At 57.2% G+C, this 18,327-nt stretch overlaps 1 protein-coding gene across 1 annotated transcript; it reads right to left on the bottom strand.

The window, feature by feature from the left end:
* Nucleotides 1-1,971: 1,971 nt before the first annotated feature.
* Nucleotides 1,972-16,404, bottom strand: LOC135983293 (RING finger protein 112-like). The gene is made up of 14 exons (XM_065594139.1): nucleotides 16,304-16,404; nucleotides 15,623-15,729; nucleotides 15,126-15,441; nucleotides 14,426-14,641; nucleotides 13,651-13,788; nucleotides 13,371-13,475; nucleotides 13,237-13,287; nucleotides 11,547-11,603; nucleotides 11,316-11,402; nucleotides 11,022-11,151; nucleotides 10,770-10,900; nucleotides 10,139-10,192; nucleotides 9,352-9,426; nucleotides 1,972-6,999 (listed from the first exon to the last, which is right to left on the bottom strand). The coding sequence occupies exons 2-14, from the start codon at nucleotides 15,643-15,645 to the stop codon at nucleotides 6,520-6,522; spliced, it is 1,863 nt and encodes a 620-aa protein (XP_065450211.1). The 5' UTR covers nucleotides 15,646-15,729; nucleotides 16,304-16,404; the 3' UTR covers nucleotides 1,972-6,519.
* Nucleotides 16,405-18,327: the final 1,923 nt, after the last annotated feature.

Raw genomic sequence — 18,327 nt, 5'->3', positions numbered from 1 at the left:
TTATTTTTGTCAAGACAACAATTTTTTGGACCAAAACAAACATTTTCAATTTGGCCCAAAAGCCCTTTTTTCTCCAAAAAATGTTTGACAAAAAGTTCTCAACCCGCTCTCCTTAAATTATTTCTTGACATTTAGGACAGCGTTTGGCTGGCAAAGTACAAACCCATTATGCCCTTAAGTCATCTTAAGACTTCGCAGCCTAAAAATGTAAGTAGTTAAACAGAGTCTATCCCATACAGCACTGGAGCAGAAGGGAATTACATGCAGAAAACAAGCCGTTGGTACCTGTCTGTGAGATAGATGTGGATTTTCCAACCCAGCCTCTAGACCTAGATGGAGCTTTAGTTCCGCTGGGTTCCTCTACACTTGAGCTGATGCTGGGAGCACCTGTACGGTTCTTATTAGATTTCGGCACAAGTTTCCTTCAAGGGTCTCAGGCTGCATCTTCAAGGGCAAGTCAGGTGACAAACTTTCATATTTAATAACACGTGGCCAATCAAGTTGAACCACTTTTCACTTTAGCTATCATCCTTTTTACAGTCCGAGAAAAATACGGGCTGACTCATGTAGATTCATTCTTTGCAACAGGATACAGTCAACTCCCAATAATCACTTCACACCCGCCTGTCTGTAGTTAATAAACCGGTTTTATATTTTACCTAAAGCAGTGGGCTTTGCTTGAAGTGCTTGGGAGATCTGCTCCGGAACCAGAGCTGGTGCATGTCCTCTCCGCATTGAGGGAGGGGTGGACTGGGTAATGAACTCGCACCGGCCAGGCTTCTGAGCAGGGAAGACGTACAGCCCTGGGGAAGTGGAGGGAACCTCTTTATTGTTAGTTCATGAGTGAACTGGGAGAAGCATCCCTATAACTCAGCAGGGCGTGCCCTTGCCTGTGGATGTCTGTGTGAGTGCCGTATGTGACAGAGGTTTGTGACTTAGCAACAGCATCAGTGTGAGAGAAAGCCCCGGTTGGAGGGACTCAGCGGTACCCCACGTCCAGGTTACATTCGAGGCACCCTCTCACACCAGGTGCTCTGCAAACCCCTCTGTATCCCACTGCAGGCTGGCCATTTACACACCTGATTCCATTACACTCCAGTGCCCATTCACCTGCCTTCGGCACACCCGCAATATGCGCCAATCTGCTGCCTCCATGGAAACAGAGCTCCCCTGCTCCACTTCAGTTCCATGCTCCCTGCACACCTCGTCCTCAGGCAGGTTTTGTAAGGACCTGGGGACTAGAACCCAGGTCTGCAGAGCCTGGGGCAGCTGATATTCCTACAGTGCCACCGGGGGCCAGGCGGAGGCACAGCCAGGGAGCACTGTGGGAAGTTGGTGCCACAGGAAGTGCCGCCCACAAGACCCAGCATGACAGTACCCTGCCGCCCTCTGATTGGCCAGCTGCCCCTACTTAACCTGCAGGGGAGGGCCAGGAAATTGGCTGGGCAACCAGAGACCTTCACCTGCTGCAACGTCAGACTCCAGTTTGTCTCCCGCTCTCCGGTCTCTGACTCCAGCCTGACTCTGAGCCGGACTCCGGTCTACGGGACCTGGCCGTGTGATTCCTCCAACTCCTGAATAGCGACACCCGTCCCTTGTGGTCAGGCCTCAGCCCCGCTGTGACGGCTAGGCCAAACCACCTATGCCCCTGTCGGGGTTCACATCCACACACTGAACTCTGGGGTACAGATGTGGGGACCCGCATGAAAGACCCCCTAATACTTTACCAGCTTAGGTTAAAAACTTCCCCAAGGCATAAATTCCTTTCCTTGTCCTTGGACGGTATTCCTACCACCACCAAGTGATTTACACAAACATTCAGGAGTCACTTGGAATCCCCATTTCCCCAAAATATCCCCCCAAGCCTCTTCACCCCCTTTCCTGGGGAGACTTGAGAATAAAATATTAACCAATTGTTTTAGCAATGTGAGCACAGACCAGACCCTTTGGCTTCAGGACACTGAAAATCAGTCAGGTTCTTAAAAGAAGAACTTTATAAAGAAAAAAAATAAAAATCACACCTGCAAAATCAGGATAGAAGGTAACTTTACAGGATAATAAAAAGATTTAAAAGACAGAGGATTCCCCTCTGGGCTCAGGTTCACAGTTACAAAAAGAAGAATAAAACTACCTCTGTAGCACAGGAAAATTCACAAGCTAAATCAAAAGATAACCTAATGCATTTCCTTCCCTTGCTTACAATTTCTGTGGCTTTAGATGGATTATTCCAGGTATATTTTCAGGAGATGTTGTACCCGCTTGGCTTCTCCCTCCGTCTGGAGAGGGAACAACAACAACAACAAACAAATCCTCCCCCAGATTTGAAAGTATTTTCTTTTCTTATTGGTCCTTCTGGTCAGGTGCCGACTAGGTTATTTGAACTATTTAACCCCTTACAGGTAAAGCAATTCAGTACAGTTGCCAAGGATACATAAAGGTTGCTACCCTTCCCCCTATTCATGACAGTGCCCCTGTCCCTTACAGGTTTACAATCAGATCAAATTGAAGTTCATGTAACAGAGCCTCAGATAGAGATTCAAATAAAAAGTAAGGAACAGGCTTTGGAAACCTGAGGTGACAGGTAAAAGGAAAACATCAGATGCCGTCTAGAGCCCGTCCTTGCTAACAAAAACAACAAGGAGTCTGGTGGCACCTTAAAGACTAACAGGTTCCTTTCCTGTCTGCTGAGGTGTTTCTCTCCCGTTGGAGGGTTTCACAGCGCTTGTCCAGTCTGGGATCCCCCGTTCCCACCGCTGGCAAAGTCACTTCTCTGTAATGGGCCATTTCCTCTGCTCTGATCCAGGCACAAGCTATTGTCTCTGAGCCCAGGGGCCCCCTCGCCTGAGCATTCCCTTGGGGTCGGTTTGTCTCTGTAGATGGCCAGCCTGCATCTCGTCCAGCCAGCAAACAGAGGCTGAGTCCACGGATGAGCATTGTTCTCACATTGACCGGGTTGGCTCCCAGCCTCCCCCTGCCTCATGTTTGACTCCCAGCAGATTCAGAACTCAATATCCTACCTGGGACCTGGCTCTAAAACCGTGGCTCATACAAAGATCTGGCAACAACCGTGACAAGCGGCTGCTTCCCAGCATTCGGCAGAGCCCACACATGACCCCCTTCGGTGAAATATTGAGAAGAAGGCCGGACACAGGGGCCATATGCCCACATCTGCGCTACAATATTGAATCAAGTTCATGGTCTCAGCCTTATCTTCAAGGCACTTCATGCCCTTGGCCCTCCGTGTCTGAAAGAGCTGAGAGATCCAGAATGAAGACCATGGTTGACTTGCTGTCCCAGTGGCGCTCTCGGCAATAAAGGTGAAGCTCATCGGTGCGGGAGACAGACGTTTCTCTGGGGCCTGGTCCAGATGGTGGAATGACCTCCCCCAAAATCTAAGGACAATCCCAAAACTCCCCACCTTCCGCTCCGAGAGCTGGGTCTCTTTTTAGAGGTTAGTGTAAAGGCAGGGATTAGACATTAGACAAGGGTTAGTGGCAGGGTTGGAGGGTCGGAGTTAGAGGTAGGGTTAAAGGTGAGGGTTAGATTTATGGGTTAGATATGGGGGCTGCTTGGGTTAGGGTTCATGGCCAGACCAGCTACTCTGAGCTGTATATCACAGCTTCCCCCCCCCGCCCCAACATCCCCCAGCCACCCCCACACCAAGCCAACAGCTAGAATTAGACCCAAACATTACAGCCCTCAGGAGACTAAACTGTCTTGTGCCACGGGCAGAGAACAGGAGAGGCTGAGGTGCACCATGACCATGGCCCCTGCAAAGGCAGGGAATTGATTTAAGTGACACATACCCAGTCGGGGATTAAGGTTATGAGGCGCTGTTAAGGGTTAGGGTTTCCTCTGCAGCTGGGATCAGGGTTCTCTCATGCCAGGCACCAGACAGACCCTATGAGAACCACAGTTAGTTTAGGGGAAGCTAATGGCTTTCCTCAGCGGCTTGGCTGGTACCAGCCAAAGATTCTCTATGGTTCCGGCCCAAGTTGCTGATTGAAAAAAAAAAAAAAAAAGACCCAGTGTGCTTTCTAGCCATTTTGTTACAAGTAAAACAACCCTGAATACAAAATCAAGAAAACAGATCGCTAAGACCAAGCCAGTACAAACTCTACCCACCTGACTCGGCCATTCTCCAGTGGAGGTGAAAATAAGATCAAGTAATCAAATTAGCAGCAGCAATATTAGAATCAAGTAATCAACGCAGTCAAATCACTAAAGACAAGAGTGTGATGGGGAGTAAAAATGGGAAATGTCATGTGGGGTGTATTAAGTGGAAGGTCGTATGTGAGACACGGGAGGTAATTGTCCCGCTCTTCTCAGCACTGGTGAGGCTTCGGCTCACATCCTATTTCCAGTTTTCATCACTGATTTTCCTTAAATCTATTTCCCCATGTTAAGTATCCTCACACCTTCTTGTCAAACTGTCTTAAATGGGCTATCTTGATGATCACTACAAAGGTTATTTTCTCCTGCTGACAATAGCTCATCTTAATTAATTAGCCTCTTAGAGTTGGTAGGACAACTCCCACCTTTTCATGTTCTCTGTATGTTTATAGATCTCCTCACTATATGTTCCATTCTATGCATCCAGTGAAGTGGGCTGTAGCCCACGAAAGCTTATGCTCAAATAAATTTGTTAGTCTCTAAGGTGCCACAAGTACTCCTGTTCGTTTAATGGCTAATCTGTTTCCCCTTCTGTGTCCGCCCCCCCCCCCCCCCGCAACCACAGGAATACACGTTAACAAAGCACTTCCGATAAGCAACAGCTGTATCTTCCCCTAACCGAATTAGAGCTGGAGGTTTCTGCGGAGACTTGTCCCAAAACTAGGAACTCGCCATTCAGGGCTCAATGAATCAGAACTTCACATCTGGGAGATTACTCTTTAGCACTCCCCCATGGTGGTCATTTACAGACACACACACACACACACACGCACTCCTTGACGCCTTAACACAGTACCCCAAATATCTTTCCTCCTGTTGCGCACAAAGGAAATTGCTTAAATGCCTCCATTGCTTTGAGACTGTCCTGCACCCAGGACCGTTGACTGGCCACCTTCCAGCAGAACCACTTTGCAGTCCGTAGTCTCAAGTGACTTCTGCTTTCTCTTGCTCTGTCCCGAGAGGTGCAGCCTCTGAAAACCCGCAGCCCTGATATCAGGTTTCCAAGGAGTTCTTAGGGAGATAGGACTCAAAGAGCAGGTTAAGGGGTGACTAGATCCCAGTCCATACGTACCCACCTGGGGAACTAATATTTGATAATAGGTCCTTCAGTCTAGCACAGAAAAGCGTAGACTAAACTCAGACTGGAAGTAAGGCAGACATTTTTAACAGTGAGAACAATTGGAACAGATTCTCCATCACTGGCCATTGTTATCCAGGCCTTGGAATCTATGAGGGGAAGGGGCGCTCCCGACTCACCAAGCCCAGGCCAGGATGGAGCTGACCCCCTACCTCACGCTAGAGCGTCTATCGGATCATAGGCACCAGCAGAGGCTGCGGTGGAACAGCTGGAGAGTCCCGTTAGCCCGAGCCCCCATTGATTCGAAATCCCCAAGCCCAAGTCCTGCCCTTTCACCAGCGCTGAAGGGTCAGAGTTGAGACTTCCTGTGGAGTTGGCCAGACGGTGTCCCCTGCTTGGCGTGCATTGATGGGTGTGGAACCGATTCCCTTTAGCTTCGGATGGTTTTATAGCCCTCCCCCGGAATAAAGAATGATGCTGGTTTCTTGGATAGTGTTTTCTCTCAGTAGAGCTCAAACCCCTCACCATCTTTCAATGCATTATTACCCTCATTATACAGATGGGAAACTGAGGCACGGAGAAACTAAGTGACTTGGCCAAGGTCACAGAGGAAGTCCATGGTTGAGCAGGGAATCCACAGCGTCTTCCTGTGCCCTCTCCCCTGGACCCGCCTTCCCGCTCAGAGGGGCAGCTGGAGATCTATCCCCCAGGAGCGGACCACAGGACTGTTCATGTAGGAAGTAAGCCAGGCGCCCGTTGTCACCCCCAGAGGGCGATCTCAGGACAGGACCGTCGGCCGGGCATTTCCAAGCGCTTCGCGTTGCAGCCAGAGTGGCTCTGCAATGTCAGAGGAAGGCAGAGCGAGGATTGAGGGCTGGAAGTTAAAGTCAGACAAACTCCAATCGGAAATGAGGCACCGGATTTTTCACAGCGTGGGTGATTCACCAGTGGGAAAGCGGTGGGGTCTCCATCTCTTCTGTCTTCCGAGCCAGACTGGCCACCTTTCCAGGAGATGATTTAGTCTAATGGGAGATATGGGGCTTAACGCAGAAAGAAGTGGGCCGCGTTCTCCAGCCTGGGTGGCACAGCAGGTCAGACGAGAGGATCTAAATGTCCCTTCTTAGAATCTGTGGGCGATGGCTCCCCGCTCTGGGGTGGCTTCTGGGGGATGTATCTGGGCTATGCTGCAGCCCCGTCACCCCATTCGTCAGCCCAGATTGGGGGGAGGGGGAGACACCGATCAGATTGGGGGGAGGGGGAGACACCGATCAGATCAGGGGTTTGTCGTCGGATAGATCCTCAGTTCCGTCCCCCTCCTCCCTCCAACCACCAGCGGCCTCAGCCCTCTGCCTATCCCTCCGGGCGACGTTCCCACTCACGCCCCCGCCCACGCCCCCACCCACGACGATACCGGCCGCGGCACACGTCCCAACCCAAATGGCCTCGGCAACGGCGGCGATCCCGGCACCGACAGCTCCGCCCACCGGGCCCAGGACCACCACCCCCGCACCCACGCCTGCCCAAATGGCGAATTTCTTGAAGCGCTTCCCGTAGATCTCCAGGAACATCTCAGCCTCCTGTGTCAGATCCTCCTCAATCTCCGTCAGCCGAGCCTCTGTCTCCGGCACCGGCTCCCGCATGTCGATCCAGCACCGGCACAGCAACTGCCCGCGCCGCTCCGCCAACAACTTCGCCATCTTGCTCGGCCGCACCTTCAGGCAGTCGATCATGTTCCGGGAGTCGCCGTCCTGCGCCCGCCGGGAGAGGAGATGGCCAAGAGCATTAGAAAGGGAAAGCGCAGCACAGACCCCACCCACCCGAGCGAGATGGGGGCCCCCCTCGCGCCAGGCACAGCACACACCGGGACCGAGACGGGGGCCCCCCTCGGGCCAGGCACAGCACACACCGGGACCGAGACGGGGGCCCCCCTCGGGCCAGGCACAGCACACACCGGGACCGAGACGGGGGCCCCCCTCGCGCCAGGCACAGCACACACCGGGACCGAGACGGGGGCCCCCCTCGCGCCAGGCACAGCACACACCGGGACCGAGACGGGGGCCCCCCTCGCGCCAGGCACAGCACACACCGGGACCGAGACGGGGGCCCCCCTCGCGCCAGGCACAGCACACACCGGGACCGAGACGGGGGCCCCCCTCGCGCCAGGCACAGCACACACCGGGACCGAGACGGGGGCCCCCCTCGCGCCAGGCACAGCACACACCGGGACCGAGACGGGGGCCCCCCTCGCGCCAGGCACAGCACACACCGGGACCGAGACGGGGGCCCCCCTCGCGCCAGGCACAGCACACACCGGGACCGAGACGGGGGCCCCCCTCGCGCCAGGCACAGCACACACCGGGACCGAGACGGGGGCCCCCTCGCGCCAGGCACAGCACACACCGGGACCGAGACGGGGGCCCCCTCGCGCCAGGCACAGCACACACCGGGTCCGAGACGGGGGCCCCCTCGCGCCAGGCACAGCACACACCGGGACGGAGACGGGGGCCCCCTCGCGCCAGGCACAGCACACACCGGGACCGAGACGGGGGCCCCCTCGCGCCAGGCACAGCACACACCGGGACCGAGATGGGGGCCCCCTCGCGCCAGGCACAGCACACACCGGGACCGAGATGGGGGCTCCCCTCAGGCCAGGCAAAGCACACACCGGGACCGAGATGGGGGCCCCCTCAGGCCAGGCAAAGCACACACCGGGACCGAGATGGGGGCCCCCTCGCGCCAGGCACAGCACACACCGGGACCGAGATGGGGCCCCCCTCGCGCCAGGCACAGCACACACCGGGACGGAGATGGGGGCCCCCCTCGCGCCAGGCACAGCACACACCGGGACCGAGATGGGGGCCCCCCTCGCGCCAGGCACAGCACACACCGGGACCGAGATGGGGGCCCCCCTCGCGCCAGGCACAGCACACACCGGGACCGAGATGGGGGCCCCCCTCGCGCCAGGCACAGCACACACCGGGACCGAGATGGGGGCCCCCTCGCGCCAGGCACAGCACACACCGGGACGGAGATGGGGGCCCCCCTCGCGCCAGGCACAGCACACACCGGGACCGAGATGGGGGCCCCCCTCGCGCCAGGCACAGCACACACCGGGACCGAGATGGGGGACCCCCTCAGGCCAGGCACAGCACACACCGGGACCGAGATGGGGGACCCCCTCGCGCCAGGCACAGCACACACCGGGACCGAGATGGGGGCCCCCTTGTGCCAGGCACAGCACACACCGGGACCGAGATGGGGGCCCCCTTGTGCCAGGCACAGCACACACCGGGACCGAGATGGGGGCCCCCCTCGCGCCAGGCACAGCACACACCGGGACCGAGATGGGGGCCCCCCTCGCGCCAGGCACAGCACACACCGGGACCGAGATGGGGGCCCCCCTCGCGCCAGGCACAGCACACACCGGGACCGAGATGGGGGCCCCCCTCGCGCCAGGCACAGCACACACCGGGACCGAGATGGGGACCCCCCTCGCGCCAGGCACAGCACACACTGGGACCGAGATGGGGGCCCCCCTCGCGCCAGGCACAGCACACACCGGGACTGAGATGGGGGACCCCCTCGCGCCAGGCACAGCACAGACCTGGGCTGAGGTTCCCCCCTCGCGCTGGGCGTGGCACAGACCCAGCCTGACATGGTGGGCCCCCCTCACGCTGGGTCCGGCACACAAACTCAGTGAGAGACCATCCCTGCCCCAAAAAGCTCACAGGCTAAAACCCCCGTATGCAGGATCATTCTCCCCCTTTGCTAGAGGGGAAACTGAGGTCCAGAGAGACTCTGTGACTCACCCAGTGGAGTCTGCAGCATTGCAGTGGACAAAATCCAGGAGTTCCTAGTCCTGGTCCAGTCCATTAACCACCTGGGCCATGACTCCTCCACTACTGCAGAAGGCCACAGGGTAAACGTATCCGCCCCCACAACCCTGGTGCAGGAGTTTGAGCCTCTCATCTCCAGCTCCCAGGGTGGCTATAGCGATACGAGGTCCCGTCTCCTACCCCCAAGCCCACAGCCAGTGGCATTCGCTGGGATGGTTCCCTGGGGTTCCCCTGGCTGGGGCACAGACACGCCCCCAGACTCACCTTCTCCTTCAGGAAAAGAGCGTGGTCTGCGCTGGCCCTGTCCAGGACTCTCTGGTTGTGGAAGGTGACGGCCATCTGCACAGTGAGGACAAGGCTGGGGTCAGCCACAGTTTATGGGGCCCCGTCTCCACCTAGCGACTGCAGTTTCCACCACAGCAACCTCATCTAACAGAGCGACGTCACTAGCCAGTGTGAAACTACAACTCCCATGAGCCACTGCGGCAGCTCTGCCTGACGCCAGGCACCCAAACTACAAGCCCCATGATGCTCCACAGCCACGAACTCCCATGATGCATCATCTCCCTCCTCTGTGGTGCATCATGGGAGCTGCAGTCTGACCAGAATTGATTTATGGGAAGAAAAGGGAGCAGGCAGAGCCAAGCTATAATTCCCATGAGACACCACAGTGGCATTTCCAAATCGAAGTATTTCGGCTTTTGATATTTCGCCGATAACTAAAATTTAGCTGCGTGCGGAAAAAAACCAAACATACTCCTGAGATGCAGCCACCTCTGGGTCGGAGCATCTGGGAACAGCCACACACAACACTGCAGAGGGATGGCTCACCCAGTGCCAAGATGCAGCCACTGCTGGGGTGGGGCAGATGGGGAATAGCCTCACAGCAACCCCACACGGGGATGACTTGCCAGACAAGAGATGCAGCCACCTTTCGGGCAAGGCAGCAGCAATAAGACAAAAGTAGGAGGCAGTTTTACATCGGAAGTGAATTCAGGAGGTGGGACACACCCCTAGATCAGGTCAGAGGCAGAGACAGCAGAGAAGGTACCTGAGCGGGAGAGGAGAAGCCACAGTGATGTTTCTTCATCAGATCAGAGAATTTCTGCAAAGAAAGCACAAGAAATCACAATACAGACTCCACAGGGCTTAGAAAACCGTGAACATGGGGATGGTTCGCCCGGCGCTGAGATGCAGCCACCTCTGGGGCAGGGCAGCTGGGGAACAGCCATAAGACAACGGTGGGAATCAGTTTGGCGGGGAAATGAAGAACTTCCCTGGATGATGTAGGAAGGCTCAGTAGAACCATCCAAGCTGGGATTCTGCTAGGATATAAATACAACCCTAATTCTTAATTAACAGAAATTCAGCAAAAAGGGCTAAGCCCACTCCCCGCAGGACAGCGCCCCCTAGTGCCACCAGGAGTACTGGGTACAGCCCTGACTGCTGGGGAGAGCATCCCTACAGAACCCCCACCCCGCTCCCTGCAGCACAGCGCCCCCTAGTGTCACCAGGGGTACTGGGTACAGCCCTGACTGCTGGGGAGAGCGTCCCTACAGAACCCCCACACCGCTCCCTGCAGCGCAGCCCCCTTAGTGCCACATGGGGGCATGGGGCCAGCACTGACTGCCAGGGTAGAGCGCCCCCTACTGAGACCCCATCCCCAGCTGGCCAAGCCCCACCTTTATGCGAGCAGCAAGCTGTGTCCCGGTCAGCAGCGCCCCATGCCGGTCTCTCCACGCGTGTTGACCGGCCGAGCCCACCAGGGCGGTGACATAGTCCCTCAGGCTGTCCCGGAAATCCTCATCCATGTCTGCGAAGGGGAGGGACATGGCAATGAACCCGGAGCCGGAGCATCCCAACATGGCCCGTTCCTGGCAGAGACGGAGATGCCCCATCGCGCAGGCTCAGAGCCGCTGTCCCGCGTCCGTTACCTCTCAGGCTTCCCTGGTTTCCAGTCATGATCCGCCTGCCAGGGAAGGGCATCAGGTAACAGCGGCTGCTGCTTCTGCTCAGCGCTTCCAGGGCCTTGGGGTGTTTGCAAGGGGACCTCGCTGCCAGCATCTGCCCGAGCCAGGGGAAATCAGCAAAGTGAGACATCAACAGAGGGAAATACCCCGGGACCCATTCCCGGCTCCCCAGAGCCAGCCAGGCCCTTGCCCTGGGGCCGGATCAGAGCCAACACCCCCCAGAGGGGAAAGGCCCCACGTCCCATTCCCCACACTCACCTGTCGGACGTCTCTCAGATGCTCCTTCCCACCGTCACTTCCAAGGACCGTGGAGTTGCTCCAATCCCGCACCAGCAGGTCTAGGTGCTGCAGGGGAGATGGGACGATGTCAGGAGGGGAAGGCTGAACCCCTCGGGTGCGGGGCAGGGGGTGGCTGGGGCAGGAACATCCCATGCAGTGGGGTGAGAGGGTTGCATGGGGCAGGGTGGAGAGGGGAAAATGTCATCTCACCTGAATGGACTCCAGCCCGTATTCCTTTCCCACCTCTTCGGCCACGTGCAGAAACATCTGCAGAGCAGAGAGAGCAGGGGGGTGAGTCTGGGGCTGGGATCTCTGGGGCGGGGAGGCAGCGTGTGCCCTGGGGGAGGGTGGGGATGGAAATCCTACCAACAGCCGCCCCCCCCCACCACCACCACCTTCCCAAGTTGCAGCTCCAGCTTGGTCTCGGTCTGTTACCAGGGTCCCACGGTTTTCCCCTTGTGGTGCAGAGACACCTAGTGGCCAAAGAGCAGAACTGCAGGTCAAGGTTCCCCGCTCCCCTGCCCCATGCCAGGGGCTCTGTTTGTCCCCCATGCCCACCAACGGTAGGAACAGAATAGACCAAGATATCAAATACTGAGACGTTCCCAGAGTCCTGGCAACACCCATGTTCTCAGTAAGCCTGGAGCTCAGGCAGGGGCGAACTCCAGCCCCTGCACCAGCACAGAAGCTGGGCCCTGCTGGATACAGCCCCAAGACTCCTGGGTTCTCTCCCCAGCTCTGGGAGGGTAGTGGGGGCTGGTGGGTTAGAGCAGGGGGGGCTGGGAGCCAGGACTCCTGCGTTCTCTCCCTAGCTCTGGGAGGGTAGTGGGGGCTGGTGGGTTAGAGCAGGGGGGGCTGGGAGCCAGGACTCCTGGGTTCTCTCCCCAGCTCTGGGAGGGGAGTGGGGTCTAGTGGGTTAGAGCGGGAGCGGGGCTGGGAGCCAGGACTCCTGGGTTCTATCTCTGGCTGTTCCACAGACTCCCCATTGACCTCAGCAAGTCACTGATTCTCTCTGGGCCTCAGTTTCCCCAGCTGTAGAATGGGCGGGCTACCCCATTGGGGCTGTGTCATGAACATACAGCTAAGGGTAGCATAAAATCCCTCCTTTACCTCTAAAGGGTTAAGAAGCTCAAATAACCTGGTTGGCACCTGACCAAAAGGACCAATAAGGGGAGAAGATACTTTCAAATCTGTGGGGGAAGGTTTTTGTTTTGTCTCTCTCTCTGTGTTCTCTCCGGGTCAGCGAGGAATCAGGACAGGAAAAATACATCTCCTAAAGCCAGATCTGAACTAAGCATCTAAGATTACAAATTGTAAGTAATAGGAAGGAAATGCGTTAGATTATCTTTTGTTTTAGCTTGTGAATTGCCCCTATGCTAAGAGGGAGGTTTATTTCTGGTTTTTTGTAACTTTAAAGTTTTGCCTAGAGGGGAAATCCTCTGTGTTTTGAATCTTATTACCCTGTAAAATTACTTTCTGTCCTGATTTTACAGAGGTGCTTCTTTTACTTTTTTCTTTATAACAAAGTTCTGTTTTTTCAAGTGTCCTAAAAACCCAAGGGTCTGGTCTGTGCTCACCTTGTTAACCTATTCGGTTGGTATATGATTCTCAAGCCTCTCCAGGAAGGGGGATGAAGGGACTTGGGGGGATATTCTGGGGAAACAGGAACTCCAAGTGGTCCTTTTCCTTAATCTTTGTCTAACTCACTTGGTGGTGGCAGCAATACCCATCCAAAGACAAGGAAGGAGTTGTGCCTTGGGGAAGTTTTTAACCTAAGCTAGTAGAAATAAGCTTAGGGGGGTCTTTCATGCGGGTCCCCACAGCTGTACCCCAGAGTGGAGAGGGAACCCTGAGAGGCTGCCTGAGAACGGCGCCACATCCTGCCCTCTCCCTGCTTCACCTCCAGATATGCTAGATCAGGGTCCTTTATCTGGCTGGAAACATTCAGGATCTGCAAGTAATCAGAGAGGACAGGGTTAGATACAGAAACCAGCATGACCCTCCCCCCACAGCACAGCGCCCCCTAGTGCCAACCTGGTAGGAGCCAAGCAGCATGGAGAGGGCGGAGAGTTTGACGCTGGTCTCTGTGTCTCTGACAATGTCCATGGAGCCCTCGGTGTCGACCAGCAGCACGGCCACCTGGGGGGGAGCCACAGGCCGGGGTCACAAGCGAGTTCCCCATTCTGTCCCCCGGATGCCCCAGCACTGGGTTCCCTGCCTCCCCTCCCAGGCCTCTGTCGGCTCTGCTCCCCCAAGTAGAGATCTGCTGGGGTCACTCATCCCCCCACCCCATTTTCCCGCCCTTCCCACTCACCTTCCCCCACTCAGTGGGGACCCAGAAGGGCTGACTCCACGCCCACACCCCCTTGGTGACGCTGCGGGCGCCAACTCGCCACTCGAACCCCTCCAGGGGCTCCTCCTCCCGGCCCATCCAGGATCCATCCTTCACTTCCTGGGGGGAGGGAGACACAGGGGGAGGGACAATTAATGCAGGGGGGCAGGGGGACTGTGGGTATTTTATTAGCAGGCAGGTAGTGTGGGGACCGGCGCACTGGAAACATCTGGCCCAGGGTGGGACTGGCAGACTCAGGCTGAGACAGACACACAGACAAGCTCGGTGAGGTCTAAACAAACACTCTTGACACAGACACACAGACGAGGGTCTAGACGGACACACAGACGAGGGTCTAGACGGACACACAGCTCCCCACTCCCCTGACACAGCTGACCGGATGTGGCCAGGGGACAAAGGAAACAGATCTGTGCTGGTCTGAGCCCCACCAGCAGGGGGCAGCAGTTCATACCACTGGTCGGACAGCATGAGATGGGGAGGGGTGAGGTACCAGCCACCCTAGGGCTCCCATCCCCATGCACTGCCCTGTGGGAGGGGAGTGGGGGCTGGTGGGTTAGGGCAGCGGGGGCCGGGAGCCAGGATTCCTGGGTTCTATCCGAGCTCTGGGAAGGGAGTGGGGTCTAGTGGGTTAGAGCAGGGGGAGCTGAGAGCCCGGACTCCTGGGTTCTCTCCCCGGCTCTGGGAGGGGATCAGGGCTGCACTCACTCACACACACTGCACTCCCATTCTCACTCACCGGGCTCCGGAGCCGGCGCAGCAGGTAGTTCAGCAGGAAGGATTTGCCCCGGCGCTGCTCCCCGATGATGGACACCAGGCAGACGGGGGCGTTCCCCACCCCACCCTGCTCCAGGCAGCGGCTCAGGGCCTCCTCGTCCAGGGTCAGGCCCCCTTTGTCATCCAGACGCACCAGCTGCACCGGGCGCCCTGATCCCAGCTGAGCCCCCAGCCCCTGCTGCAGGGACAGAGCAGGGTCAGAGCTGGGACCCCACCTCTGAGATGGTGAGTCCCCTGGATCAGAGCCCAGTACCCCATTCCCATCCCCTGAACCAACCAGTCCCGCCCTGGGCCAGATCCAAGCCAGTGCCCCCTAGAGGGGAAAGGCCCCATGTCCCATCCTCTCCCCCCCACACCCAACCTTCCAGCCAGCTAGTCCCCTCACCGGGGTCCCCTGTATGGAGTCACAGGCTGTTTGCTTGGGGGTTAATTTCTTATCAGGAGGTCTGAGCCCTGAGGTCCAGCTCCCCGCTTATCAGACCAGGGACCTGACCAGTTGCTAAAGGGACACAGGAATCCCGTTAGCCGGCCTTCCCTCTGACCCCAGGGCCCCAGCGTGGAGTTAGGAGACACTGTGCTGCAGGGAGTGGCCGTGCAGCTGTTCCCTGGCTGCCCCACCCCAGAGGTGGCTGCATCTCTGGACCAGCCATGGCTGCACGTACCTCAGGGCTCACTGTCCCTGTTGCTGTCAGCGTCTCTTCGCGTGGCAGGTCTCTGATTTTCTCCACCAGGCTTTTGACATGTGTGTCTGGGATCATCCTGTCCCTGGAGCAGGGAGCCCGGCACTCGGGGCACTGGGACTCCCAGGCTGAGACCCCGCTCCAGTGAGCGGAGAGGCAGCCCCGGCAGACGTTGTGGCCACACTCGATGGAGACGGGGTCCTCCAAGATGTCCAGGCACATGGAGCAGGTGACGTCCTCCTGGAGTCGCTTCACCATCCCCTCTGGAGTTGGCTTTGAGGAGGGGAGTGGGATTGGCCTGGGAGACACACAGCAGGGGGCCTGTGAGCCAGGACTCCTGGGTTCTATCCCAGCTCTAGGACGGGAGGGGAGGGGAGTCTAGGAGGTAGAGCACGAGGGGCTGGGAGCCAGGATTCATGGGTTCTAGCCCCAGCTCTGGAGTAGGTTACACCTGAATTGGGTGGGACTGGAGCACTTACCCTTTATTATTTGCATTTCCCATAACGCAGCAGGTGACAGTCTGGGCTCCAGTTGCCCGAACTCCCCTCCTCCTGGGCTCCGGCTAAAGCCAAACTCTGCTGGAGAACTGAGACAACAGGACATGAATGGATTAACCCCCTCACACCCCCTGTGCTCAAACAGGAGGGCTGGCAGAGGGGGAAACTGTTTAGGTCTGGAAAGCTGTAATACTAGGGAGCCCGGACCCCTGGATTCTCTCCCCAGCTCTGGGAGGGGAGGGGGTTAGAACAGGGAGGGAGGGGAGCTGAGAGCTGGAACCCCTGGGCTCTGGGTGCAGTGGGGCTGTGTCATGAGGCTCTGGCCAAAGAGGGTTTGCTCATTTCTTGGGGTGCTAGTGGGGATGGGGCGTGTCCCCAGCACTGGGGAACTCAGAGCTCAAGATGTGGAGCGGGGCTGCGCTGGTTGGGCTGGGGCCGGGACCAAGCCACAGTCTGGGGAGTGGCTGGGAAGTCCCTTAGGTGCCTCCCAGAGGCTACTGGTGTCCCTGGTTTGAAACCAGCAATTCAAACCTCAGGTGGGTTGTCTGGGTGGGCAGAAGAGAGGGGAGGGGGCAGGGTACGACTGTCCCCGCTGGAAGGGGATAGACTGGAAGGGACAATTCTGCCCCCAGGAACGGTAGTTCCCTCCCCCCCATCCATTACCTGTCCCACAGCTCGCTCTGTCAGTGTCCAAGTACAATTTTCTGCTGGAGAAATGAAAGTAAAACATAAGGTCGTTTCTATTTCCTCCTGCCCGGCAGTGGGGCTCTGACACCAAAGGAGATTGGCTACCAGGGCGTGGGAGGGGTGTAGCTGGAGGGGAGGATATTAATAGCCACTGGTAGATGGGGCTGGGAGGGGAGCCAGGACTCCTGGGTTCTCTCCCTAGCTCTGGGAGGGGAGTGGGGTCTAGTGGCTAGAGCGGGAATGCCTGGGAGCCAGGACCCCTGGGTTCTCTCCTGAGCTCTGGGAGGGGAGTGGGGTCTAGTGGTTAGAGCGGGAACGGCGGGAGCCAGGACTCCTGGGTTCTCTCCCCAGCTCTGGGAGGGGAGTGAGGTCTAGGGGTTAGAACAGGAGGGACGGGGGGCCAGGACTCCTGGGTTCTGTCCCCAGCTCTGGGAGGGAAGTGAGGTCTAGTGGGTTGGGGGGAGGGCCTAGCAGGGCTCAGTATAGACATAAATCTCTTTTCTGCACACTCCCTTCTCCCATGTCCCAGGACAAACCCGTTCAGGTGCCAGCGAGGGACGGCTGCAGGCCCTGGCTGTGTTCAGCCTGGGGAAGAGAAGGCTGAGCTGGGACGGGAGAACACGGGTCACTCTGGGGAGCGGTTGTGCTCCGTGTCCAGCGAAGGGGGTCCAGAAGGAAGCAGCTTGGCTTGCAGCAAGGGGCTGGGAATTAGGAAAAACTTTTCTAACTCTCAGGGTAGCTCCGCTCGGGACCAGGCTTCCAGGGAGGTTGATGGATCCCTGGTAGAGGCCTGCCTGCCCTCAAGGGCACCTCTTCCACGCTCCCATGCGCCAGAGTTCTTGTAACCCCGACAAGGCTGGGCCCAGAATTCCTGCGGGGCTCGACCCCCAACCTTGTCATGGTCACTTAGGGCAGGGGCCAGAGTTACTGGGAGGTTTCACCCCCGGTCACTTAGGAACAGAGCATGAACTTTTCTTAAGTGGCAGAGACATCCCAGGTTACGCAGCAAACCTCTTCCTTTGTACCCCGTTACACCTCACACTGCATGTGCTGGGCATTGCATCACCCCCTAGGGACTGGCTGGGTTACGTTGCAGTCCTTGCACAGTATGCGCTGCCCACGCCGTTCCTATGGACGCTGATTTCTACAGACCTAGTTTATCTTTGCCGTTATTCTCAGTATCAGGGTGTTGCTGCTTATCTTAGCTAGCACAGACACCCTGACTCCAGCACGCTGCTTCGCAATCCCCTAGTTACAACTCACCCTCCCAGTCCCCTTCCCAGGCACGGCCATTAAGGCACGTTCCTTATGGCAAGCCAGGCCTACGCCAAGGGGTATGATCATCCCCTCCCGTCTACTCCCTCCTCTACAGGGGGCAGAATCGAACCCTCCAGTTGATTCCCCCTCTGGGGGCAGGATCGTCCCCTCCAGGTCATTCTCAATGGCTCTGCACCTCTCAGGGGGATGTGGCTGGTTGAGGGGACTATAGGCCAGAGTTGGGGGGCTGGGGGAGGCACCGACAGTACAGCGGTGTCACGGATCCACAGTATCTGTGCTTTGGCCCCAGTTTTCGAACCATCTCTAGGAGGAACCCATCAGCGTACCAGACCCCCTTGGGGGTCTCAATTTTCCTCCAGGTTGAGCCACACAGCTTCACCGCCTCCTTAGACTGGCAGTTCCCCCCAGCAGCTGCACCTCCAGGTCCCAGAAGAAGACACCAGACTCATACATTTGTTGTAACTCTAAAGTTCATTGCACTTTAGAGATTGCTGCACTGAACCTCACCCAAACCACTTCCTCACAGGACTCACCCTTCAAGCTGCAAAGAAACTGGTTTGGTGTAAATACTTTCTAGCTACATTTGCATGAACTGCGGCGATTATGGATTAAAAGGGTGATACGGGAGTTCGGAGCACCCTGGAGTAGGGGGCACCGCCTTCCCTGGCCAGAGTTGACCATGGAGAGATTGAGATAAACTCCCAGGAACCCCTGAGTTCTGT

This window comes from Chrysemys picta, chromosome 4, assembly GCF_011386835.1.
Source record: "Chrysemys picta bellii isolate R12L10 chromosome 4, ASM1138683v2, whole genome shotgun sequence".
Taxonomy (NCBI): domain Eukaryota; kingdom Metazoa; phylum Chordata; order Testudines; family Emydidae; genus Chrysemys; species Chrysemys picta.
The sequence above is the reverse complement of the archived record's forward strand: the minus strand, read 5'-3'. Positions and strand labels throughout refer to the sequence as shown.

Bases quoted from the DNA above. Each gene is read 5' to 3' on its own strand.
- LOC135983293 (XM_065594139.1), bottom strand. From the start codon at position 15,645: ATGGGAAATGCAAATAATAAAGG. The intron at 15,442-15,622 runs GTAAGTGCTCCA...TGTGTCTCCCAG, and splicing joins GGAAATGCAAATAATAAAGG to GCCAATCCCACTCCCCTCCT. The intron at 9,427-10,138 runs GTACCTTCTCTG...CTCACTGTGCAG, and splicing joins GCTTCTCCTCTCCCGCTCAG to ATGGCCGTCACCTTCCACAA.